The sequence below is a fragment of the Phlebotomus papatasi genome, chromosome 3 (assembly GCF_024763615.1).
Source record: "Phlebotomus papatasi isolate M1 chromosome 3, Ppap_2.1, whole genome shotgun sequence".
Taxonomy (NCBI): Eukaryota; Metazoa; Arthropoda; class Insecta; order Diptera; family Psychodidae; genus Phlebotomus; species Phlebotomus papatasi.
Genome location: NC_077224.1, coordinates 11691730 through 11712855, shown reverse-complemented (window position 1 = coordinate 11712855; position 21126 = coordinate 11691730). Strand labels below are relative to the sequence as shown.

The following is a 21126-nucleotide window of genomic DNA, read 5'->3' as shown; positions in this document are numbered from 1 at the left end:
AAAATATTAGTTTAGTCTATATTTTCATTTTATATGCTTTATATGTTTTGTTGACTTATGCCATTGAGATGAGATATAAAAGAGAAAAACAGAGAGAAGAGTGAAAATATGATTTTTTTTTTAATATAAAATTCTTATAGGAGAAAGTGGGGCATTTAGGATACTTTGCAATATTTTGACTGTGGTATGGTATCTGATAGAAAAGTAACAGATGATCGTTAGAAGAAAAAAATACAGGAATCTATTGTGAACCTCTAGGGGAAAAACGGGTTAGATTGATATATGATAGTTTTTCACATACAGTATCGACCAAAAGTTTGTTGACAAAGTTATATTCGAGGAATCACATGCAAAAATTGTGCATTTTTTCTAAATTCTTCGTTTTGCAAATGAGTTTTCTGTAATCTGTAGAGATTATTTATGCATTTCAAAATGATCAGTGATAAGCCCAGATAAGCTTATGGTAGCTGAGATTTTTTACAGGTGACCTCGAAATGTGTGCAACCCGGGGTGCTTGCAACTCGGAATGCGTGAAAATTCAACTAGGAATTGAATTTTAAGGGTAAAGAATCGCGTTGAGTAAACTGTTCTTTGTCGGTCGATATGGATAAAATTGGCTCGACACGATTTTTTCCTATCTTAAATGGAATCACTTTGATGGAATCCCACCTTTCCTGAAAAAATTGGGAGTCTATACCTTTTTTCCTAGTTTCAGGAAGCAAAAATTAAAAACAAGTCCAAAATTGTAATTTTGATGTGTAATACTTCATACGATTTTGCACAATTAATATCACTTCTCTGAAAAACTACTATCACAGGGGGTAGAGGGGTTATTAAGGTTTATATTTATGTAAAAACCTTTTGGGCTGAAGAAGGCCGCTTTTGTGGGTGGAAGAAATTTCACAAACTTGACTCACATTGTTCGATCGCACATAATGGTGTGAATCGTGTGCGAAGATGGAAGCTTGATTGAACTTTCGCACAAATCGCCATTCAATTTTCATTTTCCTCTAGAGGAAAATCTGAGGATTTCCTGGGATTATCTGAGGTGGGATTATGAATCCTATAAGTAAGAGACTTTTTTGGCATAGTTGGAGAATCGATACGGTTTGTATGGTAGTCAGAAAAAATCACTGAACTTGAACATCATTTTTGTGTGCGAAAGTTCAAAGCCTCCCCCTATATCCTGTTGTGATTTTCCATAAAATTAAACAATTGACGACTCAGATTCACTCAGGAAGTATCTCTGATGGTTTTTCATCTTTTAACTTTTTGTAACTTGCCTGAATTATAAAATAAAAAAAAAATATTTATTTTATAATTGTAAATTCCACAAAAAGCGCTCAATTATAAATAATCACGATAAAATAAAAGGAACTACAGCGAATTTGAGTAAATTTGCTTCAAAATCAAACGTGAAAATGGTCAACTAAATTTTTCGCGCGATTCTAAAAGAACCGATTGAGCGAGAGTCTACTGTATATTGACCACTGAAAACTTTAAAAATGTACCAACAACCATTTGTCTCTCAAATAACACAACTTCACAATATGACTGGTAACAGAATGTTGATTGCACGTATTTGACCATTTTGAGGCACGTTTTAAAATTTGTCAACAAACTTTTGGTTGATGTAAAATTATCAATTTTGGGAAAACCATAATTTTTGTTATGAAACAAAATTAATTATTATTTTTTTAAATACACAAATAACATCTATGGATTACAGACAACTTATTTCCAAAATGAAAAATTTTAAAAAAAAGTTTTTTTTTCCTACAATTCGACTATAACTTTGTCAAGAAACTTTTGATCGATACTGTAGTTCTTAAGAAAAACAGGCTTTAAAGTGATACAATTTAGCTCTACAAAATAATTGTGAAACTTAATTAAATTGCAGCCCTACTTTCTCCCAAACATTTACAGATTTTTAGATATACTGCACATAGATTTACTATCATCTCAAAGACCTTTAACTGAAGAATACTGAAGAATAAAATCGGTTCAGTGGAATTAAAGCTTTTGGGAATAACTGCAAAACACATTTGTCTGAAAATTCAAATAAAGTTTCGTAAATTGTGGAACCTAACCTGAGTTTCAAGTGTGAGCTGCGCGAATTATTCACGTGAGAAATTCACCGCTTTTAGACTGATTTTTGCAAGTGTTTCATCTATTCTGCAAAAACAAGTTTTGTCAAATTAACAAGAAAAATTCGACAAGAGGGTGCTCTTCCATATAGAACCTGGAAAAGTTTTGTCAAATTGGCGCCAAATTCGATTTTGTTAAAAGTTTGTCAAAAGGATGTTCCTCCATACAAAATGTAAAAGAAAGTTTTACCAAATTTATAAACAACATCCTTTTGACAAAATTTTAACGAAATCCATTTGTCCGCATAACGATTTTTCTCCAAGTATGATTAGGAGAGAATCATACCTAATTGACTTGCCTGCATTGTCGGTAAAAATCGTCTTTCAAGTGTTAAAAAAACATGTCTTAGAAAAAATGCATAAAATTGAATTTGAAACGAATGATACTTCCTAAAATTTTTCTCAACGATGAACTGGGGCGGAGCATTCTCATACATTTTCCGTACAAAAGTATGGTACATTTTTTCCTTAGTGAATTTTTAGTTTTAGTATAAAACCCAATGAAATCATTTTAAAACTTTTACCAAATGAAAGAGTATCTAATGTTATGTTATTTGCTCAAAATTTATAATGATTGCATGAGGATAACAGTTCCTAAAACCTATATGAAAAAAAAAACGTAAAATTCGCAATTTTTTGAATTTTTCTGACAAATTTTCTATTTGTAACACCGGTAACATTTTAAGTTCAATAAAAATTTATTTTCTGTACATGTGCCTACCATTTCGTGTTATATTTATTTTTGTGGGACCTAAGACTTAAAAATTATAAAGACTTTAAGAAAAATATACCATTTCTGAATTAAAATGCTCCATCCGTTAGTTAATCATCCTAGGGCGCAATTGACTTCTGAAGGATATCTCCGCTGATTGCCATTGGAACCCCATGAACCACACGATCCCTAAGAAATACTCTGGAAATACAATTTAGTTGACCACTGAAGAAGATCCACATCAGGATCGAAAGCTCTGGGCAAAACCAAAAAAATGTTTTCATCTTAGGGTGACTGATCTTTTGCACTGGCAATCAACGGAGATATCCTTCTTCCTAAAAATGGTTAGGACAAGTAGATGAAAGTTCTATCTAAAGATCTGTTTGTAAGTTTTTGGCGTCTGATGGTGTAATGTTTTCGGTGAAAATGAAGCGTACAGATGAGAAAATTTTGTACGAGGCTGAACAAACCGGAGGAGTTTCTTTCGTAAAAATCGCCATTAAATTTTTGTTTTTCTCTAGAGGATAATCTAAGGATTTCCACTGATTTTGTAAGGAGGAATTATGAACCTCATAAGAGAGAGATTTTGTATGACATTCAGTATAAAATCTTAAAACTTGGACATAATTTTCCGTACGAAGTTGCTAAAGTTTTCCCTATACCACAAATTTAACTTCAGAAATGAGGGAAAAACTTCAGTATATAAAATATCCCCAATGTTCCCTATACATCAAAATTTTATTAAGAATGTAACAAGATAGGAAAGTTTGTATATTGTACAACGATAAATTTTGAAAATCAATTTTCTTTCCCCTTCTCCATGGCATATTGGTGGGTCTCTCATGGATTTCTTGGTGGTAGAAGAGAGAAAGAGAACCGTCTTTTGTCGTCTTATTGGCAGAATTATTAATGATATTGCTGAAATGATTGTCATGGCATTGAAACTTAATTTTCATGTTACAATTAAAATTCCTTCATTTTTTTTCCATACCTCTCTCTCTTCTCTGTGCTTTTCTTCCTCACACAAAATTCTGTTGGATTTTTTTTTTAAATGTATGATGAATGCTTTCGGGTGGTGCAAGAGACTATGCAGAGGCCAAAACCTTCAACCTCTCAAATGGTTTTTCGCCTCAAATCTAACCTAGACCACTTGAATATTTTTGTCCAAAGGAGTTCAAGCTCAAAACCACTTTAGTACACTCAAACACGTTTCGTCACACAAAGTCAATGTGACGGCGAAGAGGGCAAAAAAATATACCATTTAAGTGGTTTTTGCTTGACAAATTTCTTCATTTTGAAGCCACTTTAGAGATTTATTTCACTTTTTTCCGCTTTTTTCTGCCACTTCCGAATTGGCATTTTTCCTGTGGTTCATGGCATTTTAACGGGATAATTGGAATAATAATAGGTTGATCATGATAATTCAATAACCTATCCTTCGATAAATTAAGAAAAGAGTTTTAACAATAAGTAATCCATGAAATGTGAAGAAATTCGAGGAAATACTAATTTGCTTCTTTTCTTCTTTACAGAAATACAACCTTTGATAAGGCTAGTGAGCTTAGTATACGGTAAGTTTTCAATAAATAAAACTATTTATCTTTTGAATTTAGGGCAGAATCACATTGACAGTAAAATGCTCACCGTCACCGTCAAAGCCCTCACCGTATTTCGTTAATTTACGCATTTTCATTGCAATTCTTACGCAAATTCTCAATTACCGTGTTACATTATCTCATACTCGGTGGCACTATGTGAAAATAATATAAGAAAATTGAAGAAATAAAACGTAAATGCGATAAACGGTGAGCAAAAAACTGTGCGAAAAACTGTAGCAAAAAAAATCCTACAGTTTTTTTTGCTTACCGTTTATCGCATTTTCGCTTTATTTATTCAATTTTCTTATACTATTTTCACCTAGTGCCACCGAGTATGAGACAAGGTAATATCGTAATGGAAAATTTGCGTAAGAATTGCAATGAAAATGCGTAAATCAACGAAATACGGTGAGGGCTTTGACGGTGACGGTGAGCATTTTACTGTCAATGTGATTCTGCCCTTAATCATTTTAAAAATGGTACATAGTCTCCCTGTATCCATGTCTCCCTGATCAAGATTTTGGTTTTTTGTCAAAATATTGCTTTTTTAAGTGTGGATTCACTATTTTGTCAACTACTTCAAAAATTCACTACACTGAGTGAGTGAGAAAAAAAGGGGGTGCGATTAACTTTTTTTCCTCATAATTTTAACACTTTATAGGTGTAAAAATATATCAACATTTTTTTAATTTTTACACCTTTTTAAGGGTAAAATTAACATGAAAAAGGGTAACTTTAACCCCTGATAGACCTAAAAAGCATAATATTTACATCGATTTTGGATCAATACTGCAGGGTAAAATAAACATTTCTTGAATGTTATTTTAACTTTTTCGGATTTCTCTCACTCAGTGTAGTAAATTCATCAACATTTGCTTATTCTAAAGAACTTGACAGAATAATCTCAATTGATTGAAAAAAAAAACTTGTAGATCGGTTAACAAACACAAAATATTTTGGGTCTTTGATCTTACTTTGTCCTCCGCCGTCTTATTAATGTTGGTAACATATTTGCAAAACAAAATGGGTAAAATCGGTAGTAGATATCCTTACCGTTTGACCTCAATATGGATATGTCAATTACGAGTAACCTACTTTGTCGATTCATTACCGATTAAAATAAATGCAGCCGGACTGTAAATTTTGAAACCTTTCCAAAATATCTAAATGTAAGCAAATCGGTAGACAAATTTACCCTACAGTTTGATTCAACTTTGACTTTCGTAAATTCGATGTTGAAAATTTTTCGATCATTCGACGACTCCATTCCATACTATTCTAAGTGCACTTTGAATTATATTACTCCGAGACTTATGTTGTTTTTGGGATCGACATCAAGAACTGATGAAAATTTGGTCAAAATAGAACCGTCGATATGTACCGTAAGTGCGGGTGACTTTGACACCCTCCTGCTCGAAAGTTTTTCTTTAATTCCAAAGTTTAAGAACAGTTCTCACCGATCAGACTGGTAGATCGTATCGATGAAGACCATCCTTAAGTTCTAGAAGTAAAGAAAAGCTTACGAAAAGGAGGGTGTCAAAGGCTAAAGGTACCCGTAGGGGACAAAGTCAGCCGCACTTACGGTATGCACGGTATGAACGATATTTTCATCTAGGCTACCTACTAAGCATATCCAAAAATAGAAGAAATTGTAGGAGGCGTTTTCGAAATAAACCAAAAGAAACATGGTTTTGAAAGGGCAGATGGGGGACGGGCGAAAAAGGAAAAAGAAAACCATCTGGAAATAATCTTTTTTGGTTTTTGAGGGTCACCGATAGCGAGAAGTTGATATCTCTTACCGTTTAAGTTTCATGTGACAACTTCGAAAAAAGCGGATTGTAATATACTGCTCTCCCTTTGAGTTCGAGCAGTAAAATTAGTCTTTTTTTTATTAAAGTAATAAAACTTTTTTTTTCAAAGTAATAAAAAAATCAAACATTTTACTTTTTAATATTTTATTTGTCTTCATGTTTTCTCAATATTTAATTTTATGTTACAAATTGATTTTGCCTAATGAAAATCATCTCAACTGAATTATATTCTTAAATTGAAAAAATAAGCATATAAATACGTTTTAGTGAAACTTTATATCGAAAAAGAGTAATATGTAGATATATCGATAACTGTTGATTTGATTTAATTCTGCTATAATTTCAAGTCTAAATTCCTAAATTTAACACCGGAAAAGAATAACAATTACATTGATATCTTCTGAGATAGTTCAATTCAGTCATAAACAATTTTTTTTAATTGTTCAGCTTTTATTTTAGTAAGCAGGGTAAACAGTTTGTAAGAATATCAACTGATATTAATTAAGGGAAGAGTTCCCTGGATCGAAATGTTAAGAGAAATGCTCCATATTTAGTTGAAAACATAAGCCTCAAAATACTATTTGGTATTTTTCTGTATGCTAATCAGTATATTAGTAATCCATTTAACTATATCTGTGTATTTGAATTTTAAATTTTTACAGTAAATGAATAAAAATAGGTATAATTGCAGCCATGTTTTCTGTACCTCGGATCGTCACGAATTTAATCAGGTCTCTCACGGAAAATTGGTTTTATAAATTAAATCTGAACTAATGCACTGCATTCTTGTGAGAGTTAAATAGTAAAAAGTAGCTAATAATTTTTAATAAGTCATTTGAATTGGTGCAATAATATGATAATAACCTGACGATCCGAGGAACATTGCCGATCGCTGGTACACTTCCCTTATATTCAAACTTTGAAAAAAGATTGTCGAAGTTTTTGTTGTTGGTTTCAGACTGCTAATTCAGAATCTAATTCAGACTGCTGTTTTTTTTTAGGTATTTGTGGACTTAGTAATTTAGATTTAGAGATTTTTAATTGATATTAAAGTAAATATTGACTCAATTAATTTTAATTGGTATGATTCAGTGGTTTCTGCCAATTACCTGATGAGATCGGTTGTGGTAAGTCGCCAGCAGCCCCAACTAAGCTTTGAATTGGGGAGAAAAACGTGAATTGAATTGAATAGCGCTGGTTCGTAAAATTCTATCTTAAATCAATAGAAACAAAAACGTTATCTTTTTGGAAATATTGTAATAATTTAGAAAACAAAATTTGTAAATATTTTGAATTTAAAATAATTTTGTATATATGTATATCTATCTTAAAACCCCTTGGAACTGATCAGAAGCGTTTTTAGTAAGTAAAGTATCACAGCGTGGAGTAAAATAAATTACATACATGATGCCTTACAGTGCCAACCAAAATTGTCAAAGCCAAAATAACGAACGGGTCGAAATTTCGAATTTTGGCTTTTTGGGTTTTGGCCCATTCGGAATTTTGGCTTTTCGGGATTTCGAACCATTCGGTATTTTGACCCATTTATCATTTTGGCCCTTTCGAAATTTTAACGATCGGTATTTTGGCTTTCGGGATTTTGACCGGGACCCGGTTTCTTAAATCCAATATTCTTTGCATTAGATTTCAAAAATTTCAGAATATTTTTCAGATTTAAATGGTATCCTTGAATTGAATCTGGTGAAGAGCCCCATACGCTCTGGCGGAAATCCTCCAAAGTAATTTTTTAGAACTATAGTTTTTTTGTGTACTAAAGAGTTTGTCAAGTATCAATGAGTCAGTCTTGTCAAAAACCTCTTGGAAAATAATCAATTGAAGTGAAGTTAAGATATCTGCAATTATCCATTCAATTTAATCATTTTTTATTGGAAAGGTTGTGTTAGAGAAGGTGTTTTTTAGTATCTGTTAAATAAAGAAGTGATATCAGGAAATTGATCCTTTTCGCCGGATATATTCTTTGTCTTTACATTCAGGTATCTGATTTGAGAGTTCTTTGGGAAGTATCACAGGACATTCTACATAAACAGTTTATTTCTAAACAGATATTTCATACCCAGAATCCATATGCTACTGACTGTGGATACTTGGGAATTACTATGTTTGAATAAATTTAAGCATGCACAGGAGTATGGGGTAGTGTTGTACAGATGGTTTATTTCGGAACTCTTGAAATGAATAGGGGGAAGTGGGACACCTTTGAAATTAGGATTTTTTACGTATGTTTAATTGGAACTGAACTATATCATAATGTAATTGAGCTTCTCAATCTGTTTGAGCAGCTAAATTATATCCCGATAAGGCTCAATTTTATTTAGGAATAGGTGAAAAATTCCCATTTGAAAGGTACCCCACTTTCCCCTATAAACTTCGAATTAGGTAAGACCTTCTTATTTCTTTGGAGCTATAGGATATGTGTAAGTATCAATTAGGTAATTGTTCTAAAAGTGCCCCTTGTGTAAAACAACCCCATACCGCCCTAATTTGTTTAGATCTAATAAAGAACAGAAAACAGTTCGTTTTTTCAATAGGCTCATAAAATATTCCTTTTTGCCGTGATAAAGTTAAATCTAATTCTTGATAATACTTTCAAGTGCCACAAAAAAGCAAAGAATATTCATCATTTTCCCATTTAGTACAAAATCTGAAACAAAAATCATCCTAAATGTACACCTCTTAGCACGACTATCGTCAAAACATGCGAGATAAATGGCATAAAAGGGGGAAGAGAGAGAGAGAGGGAAAATATGATAGAAAAACAAATACAATAAATAATGATAATGAATTGATAAAAGCAATTTATCATCATCTAGAAATTAAATTGCGTTTACACAATCACACATCAATGTAATGGCGATGTAATAAAACGCGTGCACGAGTGAGATAGAGCGACACGAGTCATTTGTAATCAGAGCACTCCAAAAACAAGCAAGAAAACAAGGGGCTCTCAGCACATAAGCATCAGCAGCCAGGCAATAACCCCCGAAAAAAAAGGAGAGAAAAAATAAATAAAATCCAAGATATACAACCTTCAACATCGTGTCTTTCGATCTAAATTCAAAAAATCGCTTTTATAAACGTTTTGTCGCATCGAACTTCCTCCGATTGAGCAGGTGCGTTTGGTAGAAGCCCAGAAATGCCACTCAAAAGAGAACAGAGGTATTTCAATAAAACAAAAAAAACATAGCCCAAAATGCAAAACAACCATTAAGAAAATAATCATAAATGGCCTTTTTTATCTCACTCAAAATTAGCTAATTAATTGATTCAGATTCTTTTTTTCTTTCAACTCTCCTCACTCTCACTGTTGAAACTATAATTTGAGAACGTGCAATAAAAGTTGATGGAATACAGAAAACACTAAAAGTGAGTAAAATTGAATTCGAATATGCGTCGTCGATTTTTGCTTTCAGCCATTGTTGATGATTGACAATGGGAACCAAAAGAAAATAACAAGAAGTATATATAGATGGAAAAAAAGCGAAAACAGAGAAAAATAAGTGTTTCTTGTTGTTGTTTTGACAATGAAATTGCATTTAGAGATAATATATGAAAGTACGTAAAATAAGAAATAAAATTAAATAAAACAAAAAATTGAATTTTAAAGAGGTGTTTGAGTAATTTGAAGTGTAATAAAACATTTGTCTGATCATATTTCTGGAATTAATTGTAGACTTGCAATAATTAACACTTGGTTGTTGTACCGTAGATGAGGGTGTTTTTGGTCCCTGGGAGCTAGTTAGCTCCCCTTTCTGTTCGTGTAAGTCCTTCTTCAAATCTTAGGTTCTGATGATCTTCACCAATTGGTCATGGAAGATCGGATCGGTGAAGACCCTTCTTAAATTCTAAAATTAAAGAAAAGCTTATGAACAGCAGGGGGCCAAAGTAACCCTTACCTACACTGAGAAAAAAAACAGGCTACAATTAACTTTTTTTCGTCATAACTTTAACACATCTCGGGTGTAAAAATATATTAACTTTTTTAATGTTAATTTTACACCTCACTCAGAAAAGAGCTCTGTGGAAACAGCTCTTAATTTAGCTCTTGATATAAGAACGGGCATTCGTGTGTTGAGCTTAAAGACTATTTTACTTGAAAGAAAGCATTTATTTTAAAATATGCTTTGGTTCAAGAACGTACAGTCTTTGAATTTTCAGAGATGGCAAAAATAGTCTCTGGAAGAATTTTAAGTACTAACAAGTTCTTGGAGCAAAGCATAACGAGTTTTGATTCTAGTATCAGATTTTTTCTGCTGTATCGCAACAATTTTGACGTACACTCACAATTAAAAACACAATAGAATTTCACGTTTTTTTATTGCCCTATGCCACCGTATACACTTCTTAATTTATAATATTTCATATTCCCTATTGTTTTCCTAAAATCCAAGCGAAATTGATCAATTTTTGACTAAAAAAAACTCACATTTGGGAAGATATTTCTCCATCCGATTATCGCTGAGCGAGATGCCCGACATGTTTACAATTTTTTTTCACCCGAACCATCTCACAAAAATCTTTTAATTTTTCCTCTATATAAGTTTTTCTAAATAAAAAACCACCTTTTCACAACACTCGAGACACTTGAGCGAGCTCGTGGGGCACAATATTCTAATTTTCAAGAAAAAATATTTTCCTATTTTTCGAGCTTCACTTCACCAAATTTCCACGTAATTCTTATCGGCACTGTATTTTTTTGCACCACAAGACACTTCACTACTTGTAGAGGCTTCTCCCCACAATTTTCACTATAATTTTATTGAAAAAACTCGCGAAAACAATCACAACTTTGCGAATTAATTGCACTGTGAATTATTTTGTCTGTCATTTGACAGCACTGGAAGTCACTGAAAATTTTCTCTGGAGAGACGGTACTCTCTCTCGCTCAAGACGCGGCAGCTCTTAGTTGATCTGTTTTAGAAAACAGCTCTTGATTCTAAGCACGACATGTTTAGGTTGATTCGGCTCTTAAAATATTCTTACAGACAAGAGCTGCATTTTTGCAAATCCCATACAAAGTTAGAACTGCCTTTTTCTGAGTGCTTTTGAGGGTAAAATCAACATGAAAAAAGAGTAAGTTTAACCCATAATACACCTAAAAAGGGTAATATTTACACCGATTTCGGATCAATACTGCAGGGTAAAATTAACATTTCCGGAATGTTGTTTTGACTTTTTCGGATTTCTCTCAGTGTACGGAAAATTACAATTAAGTTATAGAGAAATACAATGAGACCGAACTTAAAAATAAAATTTAGAATTAAAATTAGATCGGGATCAATCTTGTATTATATTGTAACTTGTAATGTTGTTATAATGCTGTTATCAATAACTTTTTGAAAGTTCTACAACAAATCCGTTGTTGTCAAAAGTCACAAGTATATTTGTTTTTCAAAATTACTTTTTGAATCACATTTGCTAGTTTGTTGTAGTACTACGGACAGAATAGTTGTTGTTCTTGATATTGAGAGATATCAGTGGTATCAGTAAAAATTCATCAACAATTCGTCGCGATGTAAATTATACAATTCATATATTTAGTTTCTATTTTCTTTCGGTTTAAGGAAAAAGAGGGAAATTCATTATAAGGCGTTTGTAATTTTGAGCTAGAGCCCTGTCTATTTAGTTACCGAGACCCCATCAACGGACATGTAAAACTTAATTAATTTCATACTTAAACGTAATACAAAATTAGAATTAATTTAATACAATCAACTTAAATCAGTGTTTCAAAACATCGACAATTCTAATCAACATTCGAAGTTTATTAAACATCAATATAATCTAAATGCATTCCTTTAATCCAAATCAACAACACTCACTGATGCAAGATTGAAAACTTTGGCGACCGTTCAAACGGTACATTTTATGTATTTATATACTTACAAATCTAATCAAACATCAACAACATAAATATCTGTAATTTTTAAAACAACAACATTAATCAACATAATCAACTATCTACAACTTTATTGAAAACGTAATTTCGTTCAAATTACAACAACTTTAATCAAAGATTTTAAACTTCGACAGCTCTCATCATATTGGTATTTCTTTAAATCAAGGAATTTATTATTTTAAAAGCTTTTGCATATGTCCATCCTACTCTTCCGAACTCTTCTACTTATTTCAAACATTACGCCAAATTAAATTTATTTCAGCCCAATTTTGAGACCAAAAGACTTATGCAAATCTTCTGAGAGAGAAAGAAACGAGAATTTTGAGAAAAAAAAGACGCGAAACAGTTGTTCAGTTGCTTCAAAAAATATTTTTAAGTACATTTCTATTTGATATTTCATAGAATTTTGGATTATATTTTTGAATTTTGAACATAAAATCATCTCGACTCCCGTCTCAATCGAAAAAAGCCATTTACGCATAGAGTATCCGTGCCGATCAAAATCCCGAAAAGCCAAAAACCTAAAAAACCAAAATTCCCAACGTCAAAATCCCAAATAGTCAGAATCCTGAAAGGAACGAAATTTTAAGGAGGATATTGAGTAAAATAATTTCCCAAAAACACAGCTACAACAGAGCTATAACACATTAAAGAATACGGGATTTTGGCCTTTCCCGATTTTAGGATTTGGGATTTCTCTTTTTGATAATTTTGGATTTTCGGGATCTCGACCTACTCGGGATTTGGCTTTTGGGATTTTGGCTTTTCAGAATTTTGGTTATTCCGGAATTTAACCTACTCAGGATTTTGGCTTTTGAAATTGTATCTTTCGAGATTTCGATCTTCTTGTGATTTTGGCTTTTGGAATTTTGGCTTTTCGTATTTCTGGGTTTTGGGAATTTTACCTGTTTTGGAGACTTTGGCTTTTAGAATCTTTCCTTTTCATAATTCTGGCTTTCGAGAATTTGACCTTTTTGGGGATTTTGGCTTTTAGAATCTTGACTTTTCGGAATTTTGGCTTTTCAGAATTCTGGCATTCGGGAATTTGACCTGTTTTAGAGATTTTGGCTATTAGAATCTTGGCTTTTCGGAATTTTGGCTTTTCACCGTGGGACATCAGAAATTGTTTCGGTTTTTGTTACTTTTTGCTCCATAGCTTTTGTTACTTTTTACCCCAAGTGGTCGTTTTTAATTAAAGGATTTCTAGAGAAAAGAATCTTTGTAAAATACTAAAATAGATATCGAATTCTTATTCAAAGAATATCCAGATAATTTGGAAATTATTCACCAGAGCATCAAATTTAATATAAGTAGCTAATAATTGATATCTTCTGCAAGGAAAATATATCAAAAGTAGGGCTAAAATTTCGATATTTTTCGTTTTCTAAATTCCTTGTTCAAATTCTAACAAACTTACGACATTGAAGAAGAGCTATGGAGGCTATCTGTGGAAAAAATTTTAAGCCGCTATCTTATTTATCTTGGAAGATATTGAATTTTAAAATTTTCGATTTGTGACTTTTTGCCCCAGTCTCCCCTATATTTAAAAGAAAAGTTTTGTGAAGTCAGCGGTAACTGGATCTTGTTAAAATTTTTGTCAAAAGGATGTTTTTAGGTATACTAAAAAAAAATTAACAAGATGTAGTTGTCCGTTTTGCAAATCTTTAAATTTTACATCAACCATGGTAATAATATTTGTCAATTAAAGGGGGTTCCCCTAATTAGAAGGCCAAATATTAGCGGCCGGATATCGCTGAGCTTTGTGTGTATTCTAAGATTAAAAAAAATTTTAACTTATCATAATAGTATCAATAGTCGTGTAAGGGTTAATCCTCATGAGAAAAGTTTCAGGATAAATATCTTTTTGTGCTATGAAAGTTTTGATTTATTTGTCAATTTCTTTCGGAAAATGTATCAATAATTGTCAAATACTGAAGTTTGATGGAAGGGGGTAGGGGGTGGGGTTAGGGAGTGGGGTGGTGCAGTTTCCTTCCGGAAAAGTAACATTCCTATAAAATGATGGAAGAGAGAAGGAGAGATAGAGATGGAAAGAAAATTAAATAATTTTCTTATAATGATTTATCATCTATCCCACTCTATCTATCGAAAATGTCAAATTATTTCTTCTCTGACTGACATGTGAATTGAATGTGGGAGCGAGAGGGTGGTATTATTTTGGTATGAGTTGCGTTGGGGTTGGAGTGGGTTGAGGAGGGGGATGTAGGGGGTGAATAAGAAAGAGATGGAAGGGGTTGAGGGATGTTGTTTTCTTTTTTTTTTGTTAGGGATTTTGTTGTGAGCTGAGACACGAGGTGGTGTTTCAATCATAATAATAAAAATACTATGGCATGCGCGGGACATTTCAAAATTTGATACAAATTGTACCAATTTCAAAATGGCCGTCCTCTAAGAATTTTTATATCAAAAACTTTATATAGCGATATCTCGGTGTGTTGTTGCTTAAGTGAAAGAGAGAGAGAAGGAGTGAGAGAAAAAGAGAGATTGGGGTATGGGTGGATGGGTGTATATGTGAGTGTGTGTATGTGAAGGAGGAACGATTTGAGAGAGGGAGAGAATGAGAGAGAGAGAGATTTGACAGAATCGGATGTATACCTCGTGGTTGAATCGTGTACTAATCGTATCGTATACAATTCTTGAGCTCAATTCGTTGGTATTTTTCTCATTCGGTCACCGACCGCTGTTTGAGAAAGTGCTCAATTCTGTGTTGGTAGCGTTGTTCTTTGAAAAACAAAAATCTCAAGAGATTGTTTGTTGTGTCTTGGTCAGGAAAAAGTTTTGAGAACGCGGGATCAGATAGTCTGGCAGTATCCGAAAAGTGTTTGTTTGTTTTTTGGGGATGCAAATTATCTTAGAGCTTTGGCTATTGAAGCGACATCTAGGATTTTTGGAGAACTATTCTAGTTGTAAACAAATTGGATTCAATTGCAAATTGATGGAAAGAGAAAGACTGTGAATGCAAGAGTTAAAGTGACAGTAATTGTAACATATAAGAACATAGTGATAGAAGGAATATCTATGCAAATAAATTTGATTCCCATGTGAAATCTCCTTCTTATCCTCCGGTTTTTTTTCTTCTGGTTCAATCATCAAAGTGAAGTGTTTGTGTTTGATGTTAAACTTTGATGATAGAAAAACAGAATTACTCGTGTGAGAGGAGTTCTTCGTGCTGAGAGACAGAAAACATCTATTTTTTTTTTCAATTTTTACCAATTGAAACAAGAAGATTAAATTAAATTGAATCTATCCGTGGATGATGGTGAAAAAAAGTTGTTCAATGACCTAAACATCAATTCAATAAATTACAAAAGTATAAGTTAATAAGAGATTTAACAAAAACAACAACAAAAAAGTTTAAAAAGAAACGATTGACTCTGTGAAATTGATTAAAATCGTGAAGTTCGGTAACTGTAATTCGAAGATATTCAATTTTGAACTATTCAACGTTTTTTTCTTTTTGATTGTGAACTCTGTGCTCTCTTTTATTGCACTATTGAGATTAATTTCTCAATTGACTCTCAAGGTGTCCTCACAAAAAAATCTTTTAAAAGAAAAAAAAAAGTTGAATAATTGCCCAAGGAAAGGTAGAGAAGAAAGACAACAACAAAAAACAATTTTAATTATATTAAATTGATTTGTGCTCGAGATTAGTTTCTTATTTCACGTGGTAGTGATCCTCAACATTAAAAAAAAATAATTGTGAGCAATTTTTTATCTGGTGTATTAAGACGTCTTTTGAGGTGTGTTAGATTGTTTTTTTTTTATTAAATAAATTTTTTTAAAAGCAAAATAAGCTTGACTTGTAATCAAGAAGTGAAAAATATTGCATACCTCGTGTGAGAGTTCCGTTGGAGTTTTTTTTTTGTTTTTTTGGAATATTTATTTCCAAAAGAAAAAAAATAAATAAATAGAAAAGTAATAAAGTGCGCGAATTATTTGAAAGTTGCCAATTGGCGAGGAAAAGAATGTGTTTGTGCAGCAATTGAAATAGAGAGAAAAAGATATATCTCCATACCTTTCGAAGAAAAATTTTTCTGTATTTTACAAAAGAGATTTAAATATGCGAAGTGATGCATCAACTGGCACTTTCAATGTTGTCTAAGAAAAGTTTTTCAAAAAATATATCTTTCGTGTATGAAAGTTAAAAATTTTCAATTGAAGTGGATTTAGAAAGAAGAAAAACGTTTTGTGCAACTGAAAAGCCCCTGAAGAGACATCTTCAGCAACAAATACAACACTGAGAGAAATTTCTTAGTAATGGAAGCTTACAATACAGGATCCGATTTGAACGTTAACAGGATGTTCGATCAATATTTATACAAGGTTTGCATAAACAAATTATTATTTATTTATTTGAAAAAAAAAAACCAATGTTTTATCGAATATTCCAATAATCCCCATTTAGCACAACCAATATCAATTAAAATGATAATGAAAAATTTAATGCATTTTGAGGGAAAGAGAGAGAGAGAGATAGATAGAGATAAGTAGGTGCATTAATTTTATTTAATAGGCGCAGTAAGAGTGCGTAGTCCATAAGACTTTGATGGGCAAAAGACAGAGAGGGAGAAAAAATAAATAAAGTCTATGAATGGATGAAAGAAGACTATAAAAAATTAATTAAATTGGATATAATCGGTAGGGCAATTAAAAGTGATTACTCTAAAGTGTTTTTTATTGATGGTTTGGTATTTCTTTTTTTTTTTTAAATAACTCTCAATGCCAAATTCGTTTCAATACAGTTATCTTGCTATCTCACTCACACACTATACTGCCCAATTGGAATTCCTTACTCAAACTTCATCTCTCATGTTTAAGGTTTTAAATGGTATTACTACCATTTAACAGATTCTGCTAATTAATTAATTTTTCTCATCTATTCTTTTGGTTTAGTTCTTCATCTCAATTTAAAATCTTTTCTTATTCTCTCGATTAAGCCAATTAATTTTTATCCTCGACGTCAATGACAGGAGAGAAACTGTCAAAGGGGTCTTAACATTTTGACATATTGAAGTATGACAAGGTCATTTCCTGATAATTGAAAGATCTTAACATTTTTGAAAAATAATTTCCATGTAACGTATTTAGCAGCTGTCAAATTCAGTTGACAAGTATGACAGTTAGGGCCTATTCTGTAATTGAAAATTCAACATTTTTCACATTGTTGTGTTGTTGCCAAAACTAGCGAATATTGACAAAAAAAAAACACAGACTTTTCACAAAAATTTAGAGTAAATTCTATTAGGGGATGGTGGGGCACTTTTATGTCCATGTCATATATAAGATTAATACTTTCTGAACTGCGACAATGCCGAAAAAAGATAGTAAGTGTATTATCTTGCCACTCTCTTGCGTTTCGCTCGAAAACTGACCGAGTCACAGTTGGCATGCATGGAAAATTGCTCGAATTGCCTGTAATTAAGAAAACAATTAATACGAACAGTAATATCTTACTCATCGTATTACTCCACTAGAGTGTACTCTTTCTCACACACGTGATTTTCTATTTAAAATTTTGCATACTCTGTACCTCTCTTTCCGGCTTTTCTTAATATTAATATTAATCTTATATGTGACACCACGGTTAAACTCCAAAGACACTCAGCCTGATCTTCATGAATATTTAACCCGCAGTTTGTCAATAAATATTTGTGCCAAACTGTCACACACTTAGGGCTTATTTCGATTAGAGGTCCTTTGCATAAATTTCCTTTATCTAATCAATTACTGCCAAATTTTATACGCTAAACATTCTGAAGGATTAGTCTGAATCTATTTGAGCCCTAAAGCAGTTTTCAGACTAGAGGTTTAGCCCAGTTTTATAAGACCTCTAAATCCTAATAGCAACGCATTTAATTGCTTTTTTAGAATCTAATAAGTCACTTGTTTTTAATAACCGAACCTAAACTAAATCTTTCCTTAAAGTACTAACTGATAAGAAATTAGAGCAGAGTTGATAAACGTCAAAAAAAAACGTATACGGCAATGGTCAAAACGCTACCAGAGCAAACTTATTTTGACGTTTATTCGGTTTCAACGTTTCTTGCACACCTCTGAATTAGTGCCTTGCCTAAGTCTTTAGTCTGAAGCCCGTTTAACGCAGCTGAACTAAAACGAACCCGTTTAACGCAGCTAAACTAAAGTAATTTACTTAGTCGGTTTCTCTTAGGGCATCTACACATTGCGAGCAGTTTTCGACAAAAATTACTCTTTTGAAGGAAATTGTCCGCACTGCTGTAGGTCGAAACGTCAAAATTCTGTCAAAAATGCGATTTTTTACAAAAATTGCTCCCAATGTGTAGAAGTATGGACTATCTGAAAATATACATCACAATTCGTAGATAATTGTTTAATGTCTCAAAAGAGTGTATTTTCAAAACTATTGCATTCGGGAACAATAAAAGGAAAAATCCTTTTTTAAAAAAATGGCGTTTCTGCTTACAATATTAAGGGATTTTTTTTTTAAAACACCATTTTTTTTTAATTTCTCATAGTGTGTAGACGCCTTAAAAAAATTATGTCCATATATGGTATTATTGATGTAATATGTATAGAATTTTTTCATGTTTTTTTAATGTGTAGAGGACATTAAGGGAAGGCTTTGAAGCACGCTCTCTGGATTTGAACACTTCGTATTTTTTTCATATTACTTTAATAAATGTTTAATAAATAAGTCGGAGATTGCCTGACAAAATTTGAAGTATTCGAAGCCAGAGTGTGTGCGAAGCTGTAAGCTTTCCCCTAGTCATTTAGTCTGTTTTAAACTACTTCGTTGTCACTGTCCTAAAAATTGATATGCATTTTTAAATGTCAATTAATAATAAGACTGATTATTGTCAATGTCATTTGTTCTTCTGTGACACATTTAAACTGTCAATCACACGTCAATGTCATAGAGAATATTTTTCAAAATTGGCAGGATGTCATAATATTTTAGGAAGATTTCAATTTTATCGAAGTGATTTGATGGAAACAAGTTGATCTTAAACGGCATTTGACAAGAAAATATTCTGCCTCTTAATTTAACTAAAGATGTTTTTCGATCGTCGAAAATATTTCTTAGTATTTTCGAAAATGATATTATTATCATGCTCTTTTTAACATTTTTTTTAAATTCATTTAATTGAAATATAAAGTTTCATTCTGTATTTTTCGTTCTAACTGTGTTTAGTAATAATTTGACAAGCTATTCAAATACTTATAAATTTGGTAGAAAATATTATTTTCGATCATCAAGAATATTTCTTAAAATTTTTGAAAAAAAATTTAGAATTTTTTCATAATGAGTTGTCAATTTGACTGATAGTGTTCTTTTCGGTCATCGAAAGTACTGCTTCAACCTTTAGGAAAGATTTGAATGCTTATTACTTTGAAAGTAACTCAACAAGATATAATCCACTGTTTGTCAATATGACAAATACACTTTTCGATGTTCGAATTTTATCATTTTAAGGTTTTCGAAATTATTTAATTTTGTAAAATTTCTAATTTTCAGTTTTTTTTATTCCAAATTCGAAAGTAATTTAATAAAATAGTCTACAGTCTCGATTTGATAGAGATTTCTTCGATGCTCGAAAGAACTTTTTCAAGTTCTCGAAATTATTTAGTTTATTTATTTACAGCATTTAATCTTTCATTTTTTATCTCTTTGAAAGTCATATGACCATACAAACTGTTATTTGTGTCATGGCAGATCTTTTTCGATATTCGAAAAAACGTCTTTCTTTTTTCTAAGATATTTGTTTATAAAGTTTATTGCTTCAAAGTTTTGAAAGTAACAGTTTCAATGTTTGCCTAACTCTTTATTTTCCATATTAAAATGTTGCTATTATTTTTCGAAGTCTAGTGATTTCGAAATTTTTTAATTTTTCGAAATTTCTTTTTTTAAATATGGCAGGAGATTATCAATTTCTCATGCAAATTTGAAAGCTAATTTGAGTTTCACAATTTGGTGATACATTATTGAAGATTATAAGTTCTTGATAAACTTCTTTTATCTGTTTACTACCTACTCCACAATAAAAGTTTTAATAATATGTAGGGGGAGGTGGGGTTACTTTGAGCTATGGGGCTACATTATTATACGTTTTTATCGCATATTTCTAAAGGAAACTGGGTTTTAACATGATGTAATTTGGGTAAATAAAACAAATGTGGATCTAAATTAAATAATTCATTAGACTTCATTAGGAATAGGCGAAAAAATAGTATATCAATGTAGCCCCACCTCCCCCTACTAACGTTAATTAACATTAATGACAAACGCTTGTCAAGAATTGACCTTTCGAAGTTTTAAAGAGATTCTTCGATTTTTCGAACGGACATGATTATTGGTATTAAATGTCAGGTAATAAGTATGACAGCTGCTTGTCATTTTGACAGATTGCTACACTTCCTGACAATAGCATTTGCTCTCATTTTCTCACAGTGTATCCCCCGTGGCAATTTATCAAAATTGAATTATGAATTGGTTTGGAAGCAATTTAGCCTCATGCGGCCTTGATGGATTGTTTTATACTATAACAATAAATTTGTATATTTCTCATTGTTACATCATCTTTGGTGGGAGAGTGATATGAAGTGTCAGGGCGGGGGGTGGAGCAGGGGTAAGTGGGGCGAAATATTCAAAGAAGTGGAATATACTGTGGCAGAGTGTAATTTTAATTGGAAATAATTCAGTTAGTCGATTATTGCTCACAATCGTGAAATTTTTCTTCTTGCAATAGCAAACTCACAACTCGTCAATTAATCTAATTAATTGAATGCACAGAGATTGGGCAAGAATTATTACCAATTTAGTGGGATGATGGAGGTGAGATGTATGGCAAAATAAAATGAGTAATGTGATTTGAGAGAGACTGAAGACAAGAAAAAAAAGGAAATCTATTGTTGTTTTCCTATTTGACCAGAAATTAAAAGTAGT

At 32.0% G+C, this 21126-nt stretch overlaps 1 protein-coding gene across 2 annotated transcripts in view; it reads left to right on the top strand.

Moving 5' to 3' along the window:
* The first annotated feature begins 4385 nt into the window (after window positions 1-4385).
* The window catches only part of LOC129807754 (TOX high mobility group box family member 4-A-like), a 187052-nt gene continuing 170311 nt past the window's right edge, over window positions 4386-21126 (top strand). Inside the window, exon 1 of one of the 2 annotated variants that reach the window (XM_055857220.1) lies at window positions 4386-4430. Coding sequence is in view for 1 of the 2 variants with exons in the window: in XM_055857219.1 (XP_055713194.1) it covers window positions 16461-16526 (66 nt within the window). In the remaining variant the exon portion in view is untranslated. Of the gene's footprint in view, window positions 4431-14376; window positions 16527-21126 lie in introns of those variants that run through there. The other variant, XM_055857219.1, reaches the window with a different exon arrangement.